General features: G+C 38.7%; 1 protein-coding gene across 1 annotated transcript in view; it reads left to right on the top strand.

Moving 5' to 3' along the window:
• rab3gap2 (RAB3 GTPase activating protein subunit 2 (non-catalytic)) overlaps window positions 1-18,985 on the top strand; it is a 53,879-nt gene extending 34,894 nt beyond the window's left edge. The window contains exons 19-35 of the mRNA XM_042333297.1: window positions 163-290; window positions 1,147-1,360; window positions 2,532-2,629; window positions 3,264-3,369; window positions 5,072-5,232; window positions 5,739-5,964; window positions 6,741-6,914; window positions 8,516-8,622; window positions 10,029-10,095; window positions 10,732-10,802; window positions 11,967-12,002; window positions 12,330-12,404; window positions 12,923-13,141; window positions 14,511-14,600; window positions 15,617-15,829; window positions 16,007-16,165; window positions 17,710-18,985. Coding sequence (XP_042189231.1) covers window positions 163-290; window positions 1,147-1,360; window positions 2,532-2,629; window positions 3,264-3,369; window positions 5,072-5,232; window positions 5,739-5,964; window positions 6,741-6,914; window positions 8,516-8,622; window positions 10,029-10,095; window positions 10,732-10,802; window positions 11,967-12,002; window positions 12,330-12,404; window positions 12,923-13,141; window positions 14,511-14,600; window positions 15,617-15,829; window positions 16,007-16,165; window positions 17,710-17,859 — 2,294 coding nt within the window. The 3' untranslated portion in view covers window positions 17,860-18,985. The remainder of the gene's footprint in view (window positions 1-162; window positions 291-1,146; window positions 1,361-2,531; window positions 2,630-3,263; window positions 3,370-5,071; window positions 5,233-5,738; window positions 5,965-6,740; window positions 6,915-8,515; window positions 8,623-10,028; window positions 10,096-10,731; window positions 10,803-11,966; window positions 12,003-12,329; window positions 12,405-12,922; window positions 13,142-14,510; window positions 14,601-15,616; window positions 15,830-16,006; window positions 16,166-17,709) is intronic.
• Window positions 18,986-19,129: the final 144 nt, after the last annotated feature.

The raw sequence follows: 19,129 nt of genomic DNA on the forward strand, positions 1-19,129 counted from the left end.
AGCATTTCAGACCCGAGCTGGGGGCGGAGGGAGGGGATGGGAAGGTGGGTGGCCGATGGCATGATCGAAGAGGAGGATCTTGAGGCGGGACTTGAAGGAGGCTAAGGCGAGGGCGCGAGTTAGGAATCTTGTTGTAATATTTTCTCATTATCTCTTATTTAGATCCTGAAAGTGTGGATGAAGGATTATTACAGCTGTGTGTCAGCCAGTTAAAACTTCTTCAGCTTTATACAAGTGTCAACAAACTCAACTCTCAGGATCTACATCAGGAGCCCAACAGCACCAATATTGTGAGTCATTTTCTAACTACTGGCCCATCTCCAACCTCCCTTTTCTTTCCAAGGTCCTTGAAAGAGTTGTTGCTTCCCAGCTTCGCTCATTCCTCTCATTCCCCTCCATTGCCTCCTTCAAGACACGACTCAAGACCCTCCGTTTTCACAGTGCCTTCAGCCGCCCTCTTACTGTCTGCCCTCCCTCATCCCAACCCTGCCCCCCATACTCGGGTCCTACCGACTTGAAAGGCGCTTTACAAATGTAATGTTGTTGTTGTTAGTACTGCTTATATAGCACCATTCAAAGTGCTTAAGCGGTGTCAGCTCATTAATTTTCAAAACCATTTTACAGAGTTCAGCTTGCGTAGCTTAAAATGTTTTTAGTAGTTCATGTTTATAAGCTTTCCAAATCATGGTCTTTAAAAATAGATTCTGATGGTGACTCTGTAATGATAAAATGTGCCCATTTTCCTTTCAATGCTTGTTCCTGTCACATCCATTCATTTTGTGCACACTTTAGCATAATGCGCAGACTTTTATATTGCCCTAGAATTATAAAAGCTGGTGTTACGGTCCGGTGCCCCAAGGTTTGCAGTTTATTAAACAAACATAGATGTGTGACGTGGAGTACAAAAATACTCATGGCTCCCAGATGACATTTTCACTGACACCAACAACAACTTGCATTTATATAATGCCTTGGGACATCCTCCCAATGTGAATGGTGCTGCATAAATGCAATATGTTGTTGTTTATATAGGGGGCAGCGTCTCTGAGCACTTAACCGTGGAGGAACTTGTGCCAGATATCGATGCACCAGATATCAACCACACTACAAGAGATGAAAAATGTTAATTCTTTGTTTGTTGTGCAGGAGCTGGCTACTTTGTTAAGGCTGGAGGAAAAAGAAGCTGCTCGAATTCAATTACTCCTGGATAATTACAGACAGGAGAACACCAGGGCTACAGTCCAGTTTGAGGAAGACAAAAGCTGCAAGCTACCAGTCCACAAATTCCTGGAATATCTTGAATATGAAAATGATGTGGTTAATGTAAAGAAATTGGGTGAAGATGAATGTGTGGCTTTGGGTAGGCATTTGTACGCAAATTATAGTAAATATGGATGTGGATATTTTTTCATTTGTACAGAAATGCAACATTTCAAAAATCACATGTTCAAACTCTTTGAATGGTTTTGATAGACTGTTTGCTAATGTAGATGCAAATTTATCTGAAGTTCTTCGGTAGCTTCTAAAATCTGCACATTTTCTCTAGACGACAGTATTCACTTAATGTAGAATGGTCCTGGAGAACTGCATACTAGTTCTCAAAACTACAAGCTAAATCTTTGACACCAAATTGAGTTACGTAAAATTAATCTTTTTGGTTAAGGTTAGAATGATTGAAAAGCCTTCGCTTGACAAGTGAAATGAAGAACCGTATTGCCTGCTGACTGGACCAGGTTATCTGTCTGCCTCTTGTAAACTTAAGTATGACCTATTCTGTGGGATCTAATAGGGGACAAACCTTGTTGCATTACATTACGAGCAAAATCAGAAGAAAATGTCATTTGTGAAGGATGAAGAGGATCATCCCAATAATAACCACAACGTTCTTGGGCTTTATTATTTTTTAAAAAAGGGAAATGTAGTTAGATTTTATTTGCTTGCATGTTAGATACAACTGCATAAATTAGTCCCTGTAATACAGTACAAAACTAATTGTAAATTAGAAATATGGTACAGAAGTTATACAATAATCCTTGCATTTGACATTGCACCTTATCACGTCTTTGAGAGTCTCAAAGCACTTCACAGAATATACTTTAAAGTGAATTGACTGTATATTTTGTGGGCAAAACGCGGCAGCCAATTGCACACAGCAGTGTCTCACAAACAGTTCTGGATTAAATGACCAAATTTTGAATTTTTTGAATTTATTTTTGAAGAGATTACCCCCAGACAAGCAATCCATCAGTCGACTGATTACTGGGTTCCTACTTACTGCTAGGTGAACAGAACCGTGTCAATCTACCTTTCATAGCACATACAATTGCCCAGTTGAAAGTTCACTGGGTTGTACTAGATTAATTGGGATTATTATGTGAAAAGTAATTTGGTGTTGAAGTCTCTGAGGGGCGTCTGGAGATTGATTATTTGCCCATTTATTTATTCACCTGGATTTCATCAGTTGATTGACCTGGTAATGCAAAGTGCTGTAATGCCGTGACTGTTAATGTTTTCTTCTTCTTCTGTTACAGGCAGCTTTCTTTTCTGGAAGTGCATGTGTGGGGAAAGCTCTGCAGAGGAAACATGTCCTATATTCGAGTCAGCAGGAATGAAACCTCAACAATTATTGGTAAGATTCAGTTACTTGCTTGGGGCTGTGATGCATGGAATTAATTTGACTTGATTACAGTTCTTTTAAAAGCCAGCGAGACTTGTTGTGGTTTTGTATGTTTAGGACTTTTTGTCCTAAAACGTTCACAATATTGTAAGAGAGAAACAGATGATCAAGGAGTCTGCCCATTTGATCTCGTAAAGTTAATCAGGCAGTCCAAATGCTTTGTTAGAACTGGTACAAGTTTTTTAAAAAAAATCCTCTTACTGTTGGATGCAGTGACTTTGTTAATCTGTGCTTATGGGGCAGGAATATTTTAATTGTCACGAATTTATGCAGCTATAATGCATTTAAACATGCAAGCTTACAAACCAAATAAATCAACAACAACCTATTAAATCTTCAAAATGCATTCGAGTACTTCAGTGTTTGTGATGCTAAACTAAAACAAATGTAATTTAAATAACAATTTATAAAGTAAATTGGTGTAAAATTAGATTTATTGTACTTTGGCATTGCAAAAACTGCAGTGCTCAAAAAGCATTTTGTAGGTTTAATTTACCTTTCTGATGCATTAGTGAGGGCCCATTGGCAAGTGCTGGGTAAGTTACTAATGCTTTGTTTTCTCTCTCTCTCCTTGTTCTGTGTCCAGTCTCTGTTTCTCAGTGTGTGGTTCTCTAGGGAGAAAGAAATCCTCAATAAGCAACAGTCCATCAGTTATCTCTGTACAACTCTGTCTCTCTTAAGCAGGATGAAAGGTGAGAGTTTTTTTTTTGCGGATGACTATTCCAATATAATTTGCAATATATTTTGCATTATTTTCTGCAATACTAAGGAAATTAAAAAGAAATCAAAAGTTTTGACCTAGTCTTATGTTTAAAGTTGCAACGGAAAGGGAGAGAGGGTGAGAGTACAAATCACACGGTTATCTTGTAGCTGTATAAGTCATTAATTGACAACATTCGGAATATGTAGATCTAGTAAAATAGAAAGGATGATTGTATTCTTGAGAGAATAAATGAGAAAAAGTGAATAAAATTATTTAATGTGAGAGAAAAGAGAAAATGAGTAAAATTATTTTAATGTTGAGGAGAAAAGAGCCAGTCAGAACAACTATGTTGATCCTCTGACATTAAAATTATGTCAAATGAAATGATAAAACTAGTAAAAAGTTGTTGTAAAATGATTTCTGCCACTCCGAGCAGCCCACGTGATTTGTTTTAGTGCCTGACTGTCCTTGCTAGCCTTCACAATTGCCAGGGATATCGACTTTGACTCAGATTGTTTGAATCCAGCGAGCAGATATCTTCTGCTTATTTGCGCAGAAGAATCCCATTGCTGAAAAATGCTGGTACCAGCATTGAAATTATATTTAGCTGAAAAGTCCAGCTCACTGGAACAGATCTCGCCTCCCCACCCACCCCCACCCCATTAGTCTAACTAGCGGGGTTTAAGTTTATTAGTGTATTTAAGTGTATTAGGAATTATGAGGGAAGGTTAAGATGACCAGTCTTGTCCTCCTTGGGAACAGAGACATCAAACTACTCATGGTTATAGAGGGGATCAACAAAATTGTTCTGACTGGCTATTTTTCCTGACATTATAGTGCTGGGTGAAGTCAGACTTGGAACCATTACATGCTCTTTGGCAATGTTTACAAATTGTTTTCTTTGCAATCGAGACAAGTGCGATCTTTCATTTACTGTCCAGCATTCAAAATTCTTGTTCTCAGCCAAGCACTTACTGCTTGCTTTACAGCAATGAGATAACCAGTGGAGCCATTTCACGCTGTACTGCACCTAGAATAAACAGTTGTGTCTAAAAAAACTTTCTATTTTTGTACTACGATGCATAAAGAAGTCATGAAGTTGTATATTCATTCTAAGGGACTTCTGTAGAACTACAGTATCAAATTTATGTAGGCAGCTGTACTGATATAAAATTCTTTGTCACTCATCAGCAATGATTTTTGCATCAATAACTGCAGAATGAAATCCATCTTGATTTTGATTGATAGGAGGGATAGAGGAGTCCTGTAGCTCAGTGGTTAGAGCACTCGCTTTGCAAGCGAGAGACCTGAGTTCAATTCCAGGCAGAGGGCGAAACCTTGGGCAAGTTTCCTTACTCCACACACCTAATAATAATCCCTCCAAAACCCCAAAACAATAATAAATTGTTCATTTTCAATCTACGACTGTTTGTGGGACGTTGCTGTGCGCAATTGGCTGCCGGGTTCGCCCACAAATACACAGTCAATTCACTTTACAGTGTGTTCTGTGAAGCGCTTTGGGACCTCCTCCCGAGCTGAAAAGCGCTATATCAAATGCGAGGATTATTATTATATGGAGTATTAATGCCAGCACAGACTAGTTGAGGTAACTGGTCTGTTTCTGTGCTGTCCAGTGTATCTAAATCTTTCTCGTCCACAATTTTTCTTGTGAAAAACTTGTCTTTCTCCAGGGGCCGTTGATGTCGCGTGGGACCTTCAGTCGGTATCTCCATGGTGGCAGCAGATGCGCACTGTATGTGCACAGGCAGAGAATAACGGTGCTGCATTGTTAGCCGCACTTGTCGGCAGGAGTATAGCTATCAGTGCAACAAATGGCCTGACGGAGAGAGATGTGAGTGGAACTGTTATTTGTAAAAGTTGCCTGAGAGGCATTAGTGAGTTGAATAGGCAACTAAACGGGTTTCTGGATAAAATGGATTTGACAGATCTGTTGGGAAATGGAGCAGAAATCAAATCACAATGGCCTTTTTCCTGTGTATATTTTTTTAAAAATTCCTGCTCTTTCACATCTTTGGTTGATGCAAATAAAATGTATAATTGCTTTGAAATCGATAATCCCAGACAAATCTGCAGTTTTTCAGGAACATATTTTGAAGTAACAGCAGTTCTAAAGTAGGAATTATTATCTTTGCTGTATCCTGTATTTCCACATACAAATTAGAGGTCTTGTTGAACCATTCTGAGTGCATCGCTAAAGAGCTGCAAAATTTGAAATTATTTAGGTTGGAATGAGGTTAACGTTTTAATGGTTTTCTTGGGGGCCAGTTAATTAATCCCCACTTTTTGTTTCAGATACTTTTTATATTTTTTTACTTGGATGACATTTCTCTCTTGTAGAGTTCCCAACAGATGACGCTTTTGTGTTCGGATGGAATGACTGATTCCTGGGAAGCGTTGTCTCTTGACTTGGAACATTGGAACCTATTGCTCAGGCAGCTTGAGGATTGCCTGGTGCTACAAACCCTCCTCCACAGCAAAGTGAATAAGCTGCTGAGCTCCACACACCAACACTTGGAGCCACTTACCCGGCTTTCTGTCAAGAAACTTCTGGAAGGGGGTCGAGGTAAAATGTTAAAGTTGAAGAAGCATAAGTAGACATTTATATGCCAGAATTTGCAGTTTTTTTAAAATCTCTTATTTAGGACCTGCTTTTTATAATACAAATGTTATTTTCTATTTCATATAATTTACAATATTCAGAACTCGTTAAGCTTAGTCTCTTTGGGACTGGGTTAGCTCCAAGGTGAAATTACTGGCAACCAATTGGAATTGCCTCGATTTTCTGTGGCAGTCTCATTAGTTCAGTTTGTCAGCAGTTCTCCAACGCTCTGTGAATGATGGACTCGCCATCCTGGTTGGTTAGTTGTACTTGAAAGAGGAAACAAGTCAGGGGAAGTTTGGATTCTTTCCTCTTGGCACCCGATAACCTTACAAGCCAAAGCTCCTACTGGTAGGGTGGGCAAGCAGCAGAAAACTTCCACTGCTGGCAATTGGAAACTGCACAGTTTTACTCTATCCAGTGTGAAGTTTGCATTGTAATATGCATTCAAACTTGTTTAAGCAACCACCTCCATTCCTCAACCACTCTGAAACAGCTACTTCAGTGTGTGTTCTCACACCAACAAACCCTTACTCACAGAGGTCACCCTTATAGAAAGGCCACTTTGACCCAGTCCTCTGAGTGGTTGTTGAAGGTAGGTTTGACTGTAGTTCATTTAGTTTTCAAATAAGTTTTAAAGTGTGTTTTTCAGACACACTTTTGTATTTAATGAACGGGTGGATACCTATCGATTTGTGATATGCTGTTAATTTATTATTATGTCCGTGCATCTTTCCCAGGAGTTGTTGCTGATGGTGTGGCAAAATGGGTTTTTAAGTTGGACCTCGCTCCCTGCATTCTGAGACAAGCTCAGCTATCCAAGAAATCCGAAAATACAGAGGAATCCATAGAAGTGGACAACAATATTTTTATGAATGAGAAATACAAAGAGTTAGGCCTGGAAAGGATAGTAGGTATGTGTGCCAGCACATGAAATTTCGTCAGGTAATTGGTATTACATTTTGTACAAATTGGTTTGATTACCATTCATAATTCTGTACATTAAACTTGTGGTTTTGAAAGAACCATTTGTGACTCTCCTTGGAGTAGGAGGTGGAGGTAATTGGAGTATCCTTGGGACTGAGCTGGTTCCAATATGTCCTGGTTGACAATAGGATATTGAATTGATTTGACTATCTTTGGCAGTCTTGGTTCATGAGCACAGCTGGTTCCAGGTACTACTGATGACAGACCAGACAGGTTTGTTGATGTGACTTGGAGGGGCAGACCATTCATTGGGGCAGGTTAACACAGTGCATGTTAACCTTGCAAGCTAAAGCCTTAAAGGTATGTTGAAGAGAGTTATTTAATAATGGATTTGCCCCAACAATTCAGCCGATTTGATCTTGTGCAGTACTGTTGTCCATGTATTAGTAACTATGAAGTGCAAAACACTGGTAAATATTTTCTTGTGATATTGTTTTCTGTCAGCAGGTGGCACTGGGTACATGTACTAACTATGCACAAGAATATTCAATCTTATTCACGCACATGACTGACGATAGTAATAATTCCATACATTTGGTATAATGCCTTTAAAGTCGGGAGCATGTCTCAAAGAGCTTCACAGAATATACTGTAAATTGTAGTGACTGTGGTGTATTTTTGTTGTCAAATGTGTGATTGCAGTCAATTAGGAAAAAAAAATGTCTAGGGGAAAGTTTGTCTCTTTATTTCTCCCTGGTCTGGCATCAACATTGTTTATTTGTTTCCAGACTTTCTATAAGTGAATAGTCTGAAGTAATTCATGTGTTTTGTTCGGGTTATACATAAGCTACAGTTAGTGGATATTATGTGACCCATTTTGAATACAGTTTACTTTTTAATGCAATTTAATGCAAATTGAATGCATATGTTTGTATTGTGCTGCAACAATGTCTATTGATTTAACGACTCCTTGTCTCCATTATCCAGTGCACTCAAAAACACAGCAGGCAGGCAGCAAACCTGCTCCGCAAGACACTGTAACTGCTCCCTATATTGAATTGCGTAGATAGCACAACACCAACACCAGATTATTCGGCCCAACTAGTCTGTGCTGGTGTTTGTGCTCCACATTAGGATTGTAACCAACCACAAGGAGGCAAAAGTGTATTTTCTTCCAGTGTTTTAGAAATATTTTATGGAATGCATCTTGACTGTTTCCATGAAAAAATAATCATTGCATTTGATATAGCCATTCGTTGAGATATCTCAAAGAGCTTCAAAATAGTTCAATTAAAATGGAGAATTTATCATTTCAATGCTAATGGGCCAATCCCACCCTCCTGATACTATACTCCCAAGTTACAACATGCCTGTGTTTCAAAGTTTACTCTTTTTTAAAAAATTATAATAAAATATAAAACTTCATACCATACTGTGATCGTAGGAAGAAGGTCCATGATTTTATATGAATGTTCCATTAATTCTAATTTGCAATTTTCAGGATTAAAATAGCTGTTGCAGATTTTATTTATAGATTTTGGATTTAAGGGACACAATCATTACATTCGCTTGTTTGTGCTTGTTTTAGAGTTGCTTCATTTGGTGTATGAACGATATCCCTGCAGTCTGGAGTCTGATGTTCTTCATGCTCATTGTTGCTGGGAGTATGTGGTGCAATGGAACAAAGATCCAGAGGTAAAACTAAATATATATATATATAAAATCTAGAACATCTCAGCTGATGATGGTGGGGTGGTCTAATTGGGTTAATGTTATAATAAGCATAGACAGCTCTTAAATTCTGTAGTCTGTCAGATTTCATTGTGCTGACATTTGGGTAAGGGTAAAACTAATCCCAGCATCATGTTAGTAAGAAAATAAAGCTATTCTGTTCTCCAGCACCAATGTTACTTCATAAGCTCGATTTTAAATAACAACAACAAAATTACATGTATAGAGTGCCTTTTATGCCGGAAGGTCGTCCCAAGGCGCTGGACAGTCAGGGGTCAGGATCCGAGCATGGGGGAGGGGTGAGGGAAGGCAGAGAGGTGGGAGGGTGACCAAAAGCACGATCGAAGAATAGGGCCTTGAGACCAGCCTTGAAAGAGGCAAGGGAGGAAGCGAGGTGAAGGGACTGTGGAATGGAGTTCCAGAGTGTGGAGGCAGAGAGGCTGAAAGCTCGGCCACCGATGGTAGGGCGGGAGACATAGAGCAGGGCAGAGCCCGCTGAACGGAGTGAGCGGGCAGGTTGGTAGGGAAGAGTTGGGAAGGCCGATGAGGAATGAGTTTCCATAATTGAGCCTTGATGTGACGAATGCATTGACCAGAGCAGTTTCCGTGCTGTAGGCAGCACAGAAACCTGGTTGGAGAGGTTCATGGAGGGAATGAGAGGAGAGAAAAGAGTGAAGCTGGGAGGCAACGGCTCTCTCAAGGACCTTGGACAGAAAAGGGAGTTTGGAGATGGGCCGGTAGCTAGATAGCTATGATAGGTCAAGGGAAGGTTTGTTCAAGGTGGGGGTGATAGTGGCTCTGGTAGGAACAGTGCCAGATGACAGGGAGGGGTTGATGATGTCGGCGAGTAGTGGGGCAAGGAGGTGGAGCTGGGATTTAAGGAGGGGGGTAGGGATGGGGTCCAGGTAGCAGGTGGTGGGCTTCATGGAGGATATGGTGGTGGTGATAGAGGAGGAAGTGACAGGTTCAAAGGTGTGGAAAGAGAAAGGAAGTAATTTCTCAATGTGAAAAAAATGTGACTTTCATGATGAATTTAAAGTAAATATGCCACAAAGAAAGCAGTTTGACCCATGAAAGGATAATGTGAGTGTATGCAAATTATAAATGGGCACAGTATTTAAGCAGCACTAACTGCATTTTTATTAAACAGTATAGGTGTGTGATTATCACTTTACAGGTTTTAATCTTGCAAGGTCGTGGTACATTTTAGTCAGTAGTAACATGTAAATCTGTATGTACCATTTGTAGAAAGTTTCACATTGATCTTGCACTCCTTTTTAATGTGGAATGTCAAAAAGGTGCTATACACATGTAATTTGTTGTTGATGGTGGTGTTTGTCTCAATAACCGCTTTGTGTTTTGACTCATAGGAAGGCAGTTTCTTGAGCAGATCTGTGGACCACCTGAAGTACATAGGAAATGCCCACATTCAGCATGGTTAGTATTGTTTGGGAGTCTTTTGATGACTGAGATTAAATTTTATGTACACTGTGAGTTTAAATGTTAAACTGAGGGCTGAGCCTTTCCTTTAGACTTTCAACAGGCTTAGCATGAAAAACACTAATTGCAGTAATAAAGACACACGCATCAGGAAACTTTATTACTGTAATAACTAACCCAACTATAATACATAACTTCTTTCAACTTAACCTGTGCTTGCTCTATTATCACCATTTTCCCCTTTTCTATTTTTCCACATTTTTTTGAAATTTCTATTTGCTAATTGTAATTTTAAATCTTTCAGGCGTGATCATAGACTTATACAGCACAGAAGAATGCCTGTGTCTGTGCCGGATGTCCGTGATGCTATTAAGCTCAAATCCGGCTTGTGACCTAGCAGTAATTGTTTTGTATGCTGGGATGGATTGAACAAACAATACAAATATGTAATTTTACAGTCCCTTTCTTGTTGGGAGGATGTCCCAAGGTGGAGGATAAGTGGGAAGTGGTATTGTTCATCATACTATTAGATACCAGGGTAAGCTTCACAAAAGTTCTGTTTTTGTGAATCTTCCCTGAAATATTTCTTTTATTTTAATTCATTAAAAGCTCAGTTCTTCCCTCTCCTTGTAGGTATTTCTGTAATGATGTGGAACACCTTTATAGTAAAGAGGCTGTCGGCAGCTGCTTACCTAATGGATAAGGTAAAAGTACAGGATTTAACTGGTGCAGCATTTCTGTTTCTCTCATGTTCATTATTCAATCTGAAGTGGAGAAAGAGAAGTTGTGAGAAACTGCAACTGATCAGGAGCTTGCATTTATGTCCAGCACCTTGGGACGTCCTCCCGACGTGAAAGGCGCTCTATAAATGCAATCTTGTTATTGTTGTATGTTGTCTTTAAATACTTGACAAATATAGTGATAAACTCAAACAGTGAAATAATCATCTTCCAGGAAATTTTTGAAGGCTGGATGAGAGTTCAGAGAACAGGAACAACTTGACTGAAGAATCATTTTGCCTTTTGACTGAAGGATTGGTTCTCGATGGTAGTACCACTAAACGCTCTGAGATGCTACCTGATGTTGCTATATAAATGCAAGTTGTTGTAGAATGATCGGTGGGAAGCCAGCAATAGAACCATGTTGAACGAGAGGAAGTTATGGACTGGAATTTAAGTCTGGGCAAGATTTCGGAGGTAGTGCAATAAGACCATAGAGAGATTTGAAGACCACAAAATCTTGAGCTTAACCCTCTTGAGATACAATGTTAAATGTTCTGTTCTTTCTCATGTTTACTGGATAGAAGAATTGTTCTATTTGACAATGTCTCATGGGTTGGTGAGCGATCAATCACCGCCATTATCAGTTTGCACTGTGTTCAAGGATTGCCATCTAGTGGCCTTTTTATATTCTGCTGTGAATGAATCCAGGGAATATATCAAAGTTGCAGGAGGATAAAGATTTGACTGTCATATGAAGTGCTTGAGTGCTGCTGTTGTACAAAGTTAGCAGTATGAGCAGCTAAGTATATTTTCCAGTTCACAAGAGCACTGCCCACAGCTCAGTAATTGGGTGGAAAGAAAAGCATGTAGGAGTAGCAGGGAATATGTGTAGTAAATGGTATTAATGTTGCTGAATGTTGTGGAGCTAAGCGTGTTCATGCAAGGTAACCAAATTTCAAAGATGAGCAACTCTTGAGATTTGAAAAACACTTTAATTAAACTGAACTACGCAGAAAATATTCAATCATATTCAAAACCTAGCCAGGTTTCCCGGGCATTATTGAATTTTACTGTCATTTGAAGCTTCAGTAATTGAAAACCGGCATTAAAATTGATCCAGGCTAATCATTTGTTTTCTTTAAATAGGTTGGTAAAGCTCCAAAGGACAGGCTGTGTAGACGAGTAAGTATTTGTGAAAGTCTTCAGCAAATGAGCGAATGTATGTTGATCTTAGTGTTTGAAACATTTCTACGTCTTTTATTTTAATTGAAGGTCTGAGTCAGAGAGTAAAAAGCTCTCTCAGGCTTGGCTACAAATGCAGCCCAACATTAAGGTTAGCGTTTGCAAGTGGGCAATGTGGCCAGTCTTTTGGCTGGAGAGTTGTGTACATTTCAGGGGGACTTAAAGAAAGAAAATAGCAAAGAGATACACTATCCTTGCTGGAAGCACTTGAGGATGGATACTTTTAAATATTTTTCTGTGAGATGTTTCTTTTCCTTTTCTGAACAGGATGTAGGAATGAGCGACACTGCTATGACATCTTTCCTTGGCTCCTGCTCACTGCTTATTCAAACACTAATGGAGGTAAAACATTTCCTGCATTTGAAGAAATTTCATCCTATTTGAGTTCATAAACTTATTAGTATTGAAAACTGCTTATCAAGCTGCTCTTTCCCTGGCCTTTCAACAGCTATCATGAACTTCAATCCACCCAATCTGATCCCATAATTACCTACTTAATCATATCTCTCCTACCTGCCCATTGTTATTTCCTACACCTCACTCAACCCCCACCCATCCTGAATTAAGTTTGTAAAGGTACTCCCTTATAGGTTCACACTGATGTAGTTTAGCACAACCATAGAATCATAACATTTTCAGCCCAAGTCAATTGTCTCATCATAACTGCCAGCTCATTGGAGCTATTTATTCTTAGTCCACTTTGTATTTTCCAATTCTCTTCAAATTAATGTAATTGATTTTGATGTTTTGGATTCCAATCCATGAAAGTGACCTGATTGGAAATGGTAGAGCTGATGAAAATGGTGGAGTTTTACAGCTCCTTTCAAAAAAAAAACCCAGAATTTTCTTTGTTCCACCAGGCTGAAGTGAGCAGAGATGAAATGAGGGAACCTTGTCTGGACATTGAGGACTCCTGGTTATCTGTGGAGGGTCCAACTTCAATAGTGGATCTGGCTCTGGAGCAAAGACATGTCCATTATCCTTTGGTTCAGCACCACTATATCCTGTGTGTCATCATGTATGCAATAATGCTTTTTGGGATGAAATCTGTCAAACTCTTCAGCCTATTTGACAATAGGGTACGAATCCTAAATAACTGATATTGTTTTTCGGTGTAAAATACAGAAAGTTGTTTTTTTTTCTGTTTCAAATATCTTGACCTATGAAATCAGCAGATTTTTTTTAGATTCCTGTTATTTTCTGGTGCCCCAAAGCTTGAATTATATTTTGACTGATTTTCTAATGGGGTTGCATTCTTTTCTATTTGTACTGTTTCATGAACATTTTATGAGAAACCTGTTCACATTTCCAAAATTATTGATGGCTGGTAAGTAAGTTAATGATTTATAGGATTGTTGGCCAGTCAAAACCATATTAAGGTGCATAATATTTATAGCATCTGAAATCCCAGACTAATTACTGAAACCTTCATTCAGATGAACAACATTTTAATATCCGCTAAGTAAATGCCTGGTATTCAGTATTCTGAGCCTTTGTTAAACTGTCAGAATTTCATGAAGCTGCAGCAAAGAGAAATTATGCTTTCACTTATGTTGCTTTATATTAAGAATTTACTAATATTTCTGAACTTGAAAATGTAAAGGATTTTTATTAATTTCCATGTTTAAAAAATTACACTTTACAGTGCAGAAGATGGAGAATGAAATTAAAACTGTAAGATATGGAGGAAGGAGGCGGAAGAGAGAAACATTTATTGCGAGAATGATCCATATAGATGTGATCGACCTTTTTGTCTCTCAGTTTGCCCCAATCTAATTTTGCAGGATTAAAACTTGTGTTTTCCTACAGGAGTTTAAATAGGCCTTGCAATGTGGGTTATCTCTTTTTTTTAAAACATACGTGTATAGTTTTCAAATTATACATATTTATATTCCTCTTTGCCTTAAATCAAATATTCTTGTGTTTAATCCTGTATAATAGTCAGTCACATAGTAGAATGGGCCGTGAGTGCATATGTATGTGGTTTGAAAGTATAGTGATGATGTCCTCAGCATTTTACTAAATGGCCATTAATATTTAGAAATGGCTACAATCAGTGGCTCAAGTAAATGGAAGCAATGGCCTTTTTATGGGTAATGTTGCATGTCAACGCTGTAAATTATTAATTTCATTGAAGTTCTTTTAATCCAGTTTCTCGTGGATATGTTTCCAAGCCTTACCAAGATGTTTACTCAAAGCCGCATTATTGCACTTCCTTTTGATATGCAAACAGTAAAATATACAAACATTGGGATCTACTTTTTACACTGAAGTTGATACAGTAATGAAGTAGCTTTTCAGTTGACCCATTGACACACTCCTGAAGAGGAAAACAAAATAGAAGTTATTGAACTTCTTTTTATAATACTCCAAAGTGAATGGCAGTTTATAAGGTGACAAAGCTACCCTCTCTTTGGCAAGACATAAAAATAGGTTTTGTGTTTCTAGGGCAAAACTGCATTTTTCAAAGACCTGGTGTCAATCCAGTTGCTGCCAAGTGGAGATATGGACCCAAACATTGTCTCCTTCAGACAACAGGTAATAATAATAGTAACAATCCTTGCACTTGCGAGACATCTCAAAGCGCTTCACAGAATATACTGCAAATTCAAGTGACTGCATTTTGTGGACGAAACACGGCAGCCCATTCTGTACAGCAGTGTCCGACAAACAGTCGTGGATTGAATGACAAAATCTTTTTTTTATTTTTGAAGGGATTATTACCCTGGAAAAGCAATCCACCAATCGACTAACAATTGGGTTCCTACTTACTTCTAGGTAAACAGAGGCATGTGGAGTAAGGAAACTTGCCCAACGTTTTGCCCTGTAATGAATGTATGGAGAGGAGTTGCTTATCAAGGCTATTCTTTTGCGATTTACATCTGTTAATGTGTAATTCTGCAAGTAATACTTCTTTTTGTTTCATATGTTGTAAAGATCCAGTAAGATTAGACAAATATTTTGATTTGTGTTAGAAACTGAAAGTTACATGTCACAAGCATAATAATTCCATTTTGTAGAAACAGCGAGTTTACTGCAAAGGCTTTTTGCAATAGAATGAGATTGGTATTGATACTGAAATCTGTTGTATGTGTTAATAGATATATATCTGAGACCTAGTTACCTAAAATGATGTAGCTTTTGAATCAGAGGCTGGAAATTTCTTATGGTTGTAGTGTTACGATAAGTGGCTTAACATCTGAGATCGTGGAGCATTCGGAAGTTGTTCTCCCGATTTCCAATTTTCCCAAATGTTAAATTTTAAGGCAATGGTTTTAAAGCTGAAACCCTGAGAATGTGTGGGCCTTGGGGAAATGATAGTAATGTTGCACTGATTTTAAGAAATAAGTGTTTCCAAACATTGGCCGACTTATATCACTTTGGATTGGTAACAGTGTGTTAGATCGCAATTAACTGCACAATGGAAGCTGAGACCATAGTTGCCAATAATACAAGCCAAATAACTCTGCTCTATTGAGCTAAACATTTTCAATGAAGTGGAGTGTGTTTATATAAGCATGACGATAGTTTTAAGGACCTTTCTTTCGTTATAGTTTCTAATGAAGATTGTCACAGCTGCAGTGCAAGAACTCGGAAAGTCTCCAAAGACCGATGGTGCCTCTGAACAATCTACTCAAGAGCAAAATGAAAACTGGGCGGCAATGGCTATAGAGCTGGCTCAGAACCTCCAAGTGAATGAGGATGTGATCCGGCGTCAATATGTGTGTGAGCTGTACAGCTATGGAATTGACCAGATTGGTGAAGAGGTAAGATTCTCTTCCCTCAAATTATATTCCTTTAACAAGGAAGATTGGTCAATCTCATACCCCTCTACAACCACTGTAAACATGGCCGAGTCCTTTTCGCATAAAATGACAAGTTATCAGTTTACTGTAATAAGATTTTAGTCATAGTACAATCTTAATGCTTTTATTCATTTTCAGGCCATTCTCCAGGTGCATGACCAAGAGGTGCTGGCATCACAGTTGCTTGTGCTAACAGGGCAGAGGCTTGCATACGCTCTACTTCATACACAAACCAAGGAAGGCATGGAGCTACTGGCCAGGCTCCCTCCGATGCTATGTACATGGCTTAAGGCCATGGTGAGTATTTCTACTAAAAGATTTTTTTAAATCAAGAATATTTACAATACTATAGTGACAGATTGTAACAATGAAGTGCACAATGGCAATGTTCTGCTGTAGCTTTGAAACCATTAAACATTGTACATTTTTCTCAGCAACTGATTGTTCCCAATTCACCCATGCAGTCGGTGACAAAAGTTGACATCTAAAGACATCCCAATGAGCCACAGCGCAAGCTCGAGGAACAGCACCTTATTTATCTGCTTGGGACCTTACAGCTCTGTGGTCTCAATATTGATTTCAACAATTTCAGACCATAACAGCTCACATTCCCCCTCTTCTGTAACGATTACCACACCATTTGGTCCCAGACACACCATTTCTCTCTGATCTGCCCGTTTTGTTACAATTTCCCCTCCCCCATCCTTTGTTCTGCAGTATTAACACCTCTATTGCCCTGCCCCATCATCCCCTGTCCTCTAGCCCATTTTCTCTTTTGTCTTCCTTGCCCTGCCTTCCCCCTCTGTTAGCCCTTAGAAGCCTCTCTCTCCCCCCCACCCCACCAACATGCCCCAGTTCTGACAAAGGGTCGAGGACCCGAAAAGTTGACTCACTTTCCTTTCTGCATAAATGCCGCCTGACCTGCTGAATGTTCCCAATGATTTCTGTTTTTGTTTTTTTGACATCTAAAGCAGCAGGTTGACTATTCCAAACACCACTATGCCATTCAACCTTTTTGACACAAAGAGCTGCAAGGAGAGGAAATTTGGGATTTTTAAAAAAAAGTATATTAAAACCTAAATGAGCAGCCTCATGATAATACATTCCAGTTTAATATAGATGTATTCCCGACCTTTGTTTTCCGAGCTGAAAAATGATCACCTTCAAGATCGTCAGGATTCTGCTGGTTGCACATGAACCCAAAGCAATTTCAATGGCAGCCTAGTAGTGGGACAGTCAGTCATTTTTCTTGCAGAGTCATTGTAACACTCAGTCTGACTTCATTGATCTGAACACCTGACTGAGAATTGTTTTAATATGATGTAAAACTTTAAAGTGGAAGTGCATCAGAAATTTCAATCAAACCAAGGGCTGTAAGATGAGAGGGGGCCACATGAAGTAATTCTTTACACAAAGGAATAAACCGCTACAATCAGGAAGGATGGTTGAGACCACAACACTAAACTGGTCTAAGTTATAAAAATGTGTTGGTATTTGCAGAAAGCTGAGATCAATTTAAACCCTTCAAATTATAAGTGGTTTGAATGAAGGGCCTTTAATTCTTTAAGAATACCAACTGAATTGAGCTGTTCCTTAAATGAATTCACTGTCCCCACGTTGACGATCATTCCCTGGTGCCTTGTTTAATTTGTTTACCTGGTCTGTCCTAATCTAGTCCATCTCCTTGTTTTGGTAGCCTAAAGATTAGAAGTTTGCCAGGATGCTTGGTCTTCCACTGTTGGTCACATAATCTTTTCCAAGTAAAATTTTAGATCCAGCAAGTTAATATGCTCCGTGTGACTCTTCCCTGTACCAATAACTGCATTTTGTACAATTGACAGAACCCTCAAGATCTTCAGAACACTAATGTGCCAATTGCAGCAACATCTAAACTGGTAAACAAAGTGATAGAACTCTTACCTGAGAACCATGGCCAGTACAACTTGGTCCTGCATCTATTGGAGGCAGTCGAAGCCATGTCCCCTTCATGACAAGCAGTTACCAATTTGTATATCAATACAAGTGCGACTTAAAGGAACACTTAAATTAATGGAATATTGCTTTGGTTTGATGTATTATTCACATTAGATCTATATGAGGAGTGTGGGATTGTTTGATGTAAATAGGCCATTTTGAGTTGTTGAAATCATGTTTTGAATGGGCATTGTCATGGCTGTGAATTCAGTCCATGATTAGTTTCCAATTTCTTTTGTTTGATACATGTTCCACACAATGCATGTCCAGTGTTACATAACTGAACTTTTCTTCACCTATATCAAGTTATTTTACCGCGAAAAGTTGATATTGTCATGGTTCTGCAGCATTTTGTGATCCAGAAAGGTGGAAGAGATGCAAGAAGCAAATGATACCGTATTACATGTGTAGTGCATGAGTTAACCTGTGTGGTCTCATTTTTATGGTACAAGCCATATAACTTGTAACAAACTCCTCTTCCCACTATTCTATTAGCAGTGGATTGTTTGGAGCACTATTGAACGGGAATGTTACATACTCGTTTCCCTCTTGTCTGAAGTTAACACATTAAATCCAAGTGAAAAGCTGACTTTTCTCACCATTTTACCAACTAATTTGCTGACTTTGTGAAGACTATTTAATGTTTATCAGCCAATACAATTGTGTTTAAGCCATTTTAAGAGATAAATTATCACTTTCGCACAACTCCTGGCAGTTTTTAAAATTGTAAAACTTTAATGTTTCAGGATTCTTAATGTAAAGATGTTTTACTCCCTCAATTAGTCATGCATTTTGTAGAAGTTGACAAAGTAGAGAGTAGATGAACCTTTGTGGGAAAAAAAGAATATTGTAGCAACAATGGTCAGAGATACCAATAACAATTTATCAATGTGTACAGCAACTTTGCCGCACTATTTAGTGGATGTGGAACCACTAGTCTTATGTAAAGCAGATTGTAAATTAATGTTTATTGCTTTAGACTCATCAACCAAATAAATAAAATGTTTAAAATAACTGGGCCAGAGATGCTTTTTTGTTCCTTTATATTCAGAACAAGTGTACCTAGTGTTTCTCGAGTGCTCATCTGAGTGGGTGATTATCTGGTAAACACTGTTCTATGAAATACAAGATTTAGGTGTAAAACAATTACAGCTACACTGCAGCAATTGGCAACTGTAAGCTCTAAATGAAGACAAGTTCTATTCCATCTCAGATTTGTGGTGGAAAGAGTTCTGCATGGTTCTATAATTTCCTTATTGGGGAACATCAATTTGTGGGCGATGAGGA

This window comes from Callorhinchus milii, unplaced genomic scaffold, assembly GCF_018977255.1.
Source record: "Callorhinchus milii isolate IMCB2004 unplaced genomic scaffold, IMCB_Cmil_1.0 Scaffold3, whole genome shotgun sequence".
Taxonomy (NCBI): domain Eukaryota; kingdom Metazoa; phylum Chordata; class Chondrichthyes; order Chimaeriformes; family Callorhinchidae; genus Callorhinchus; species Callorhinchus milii.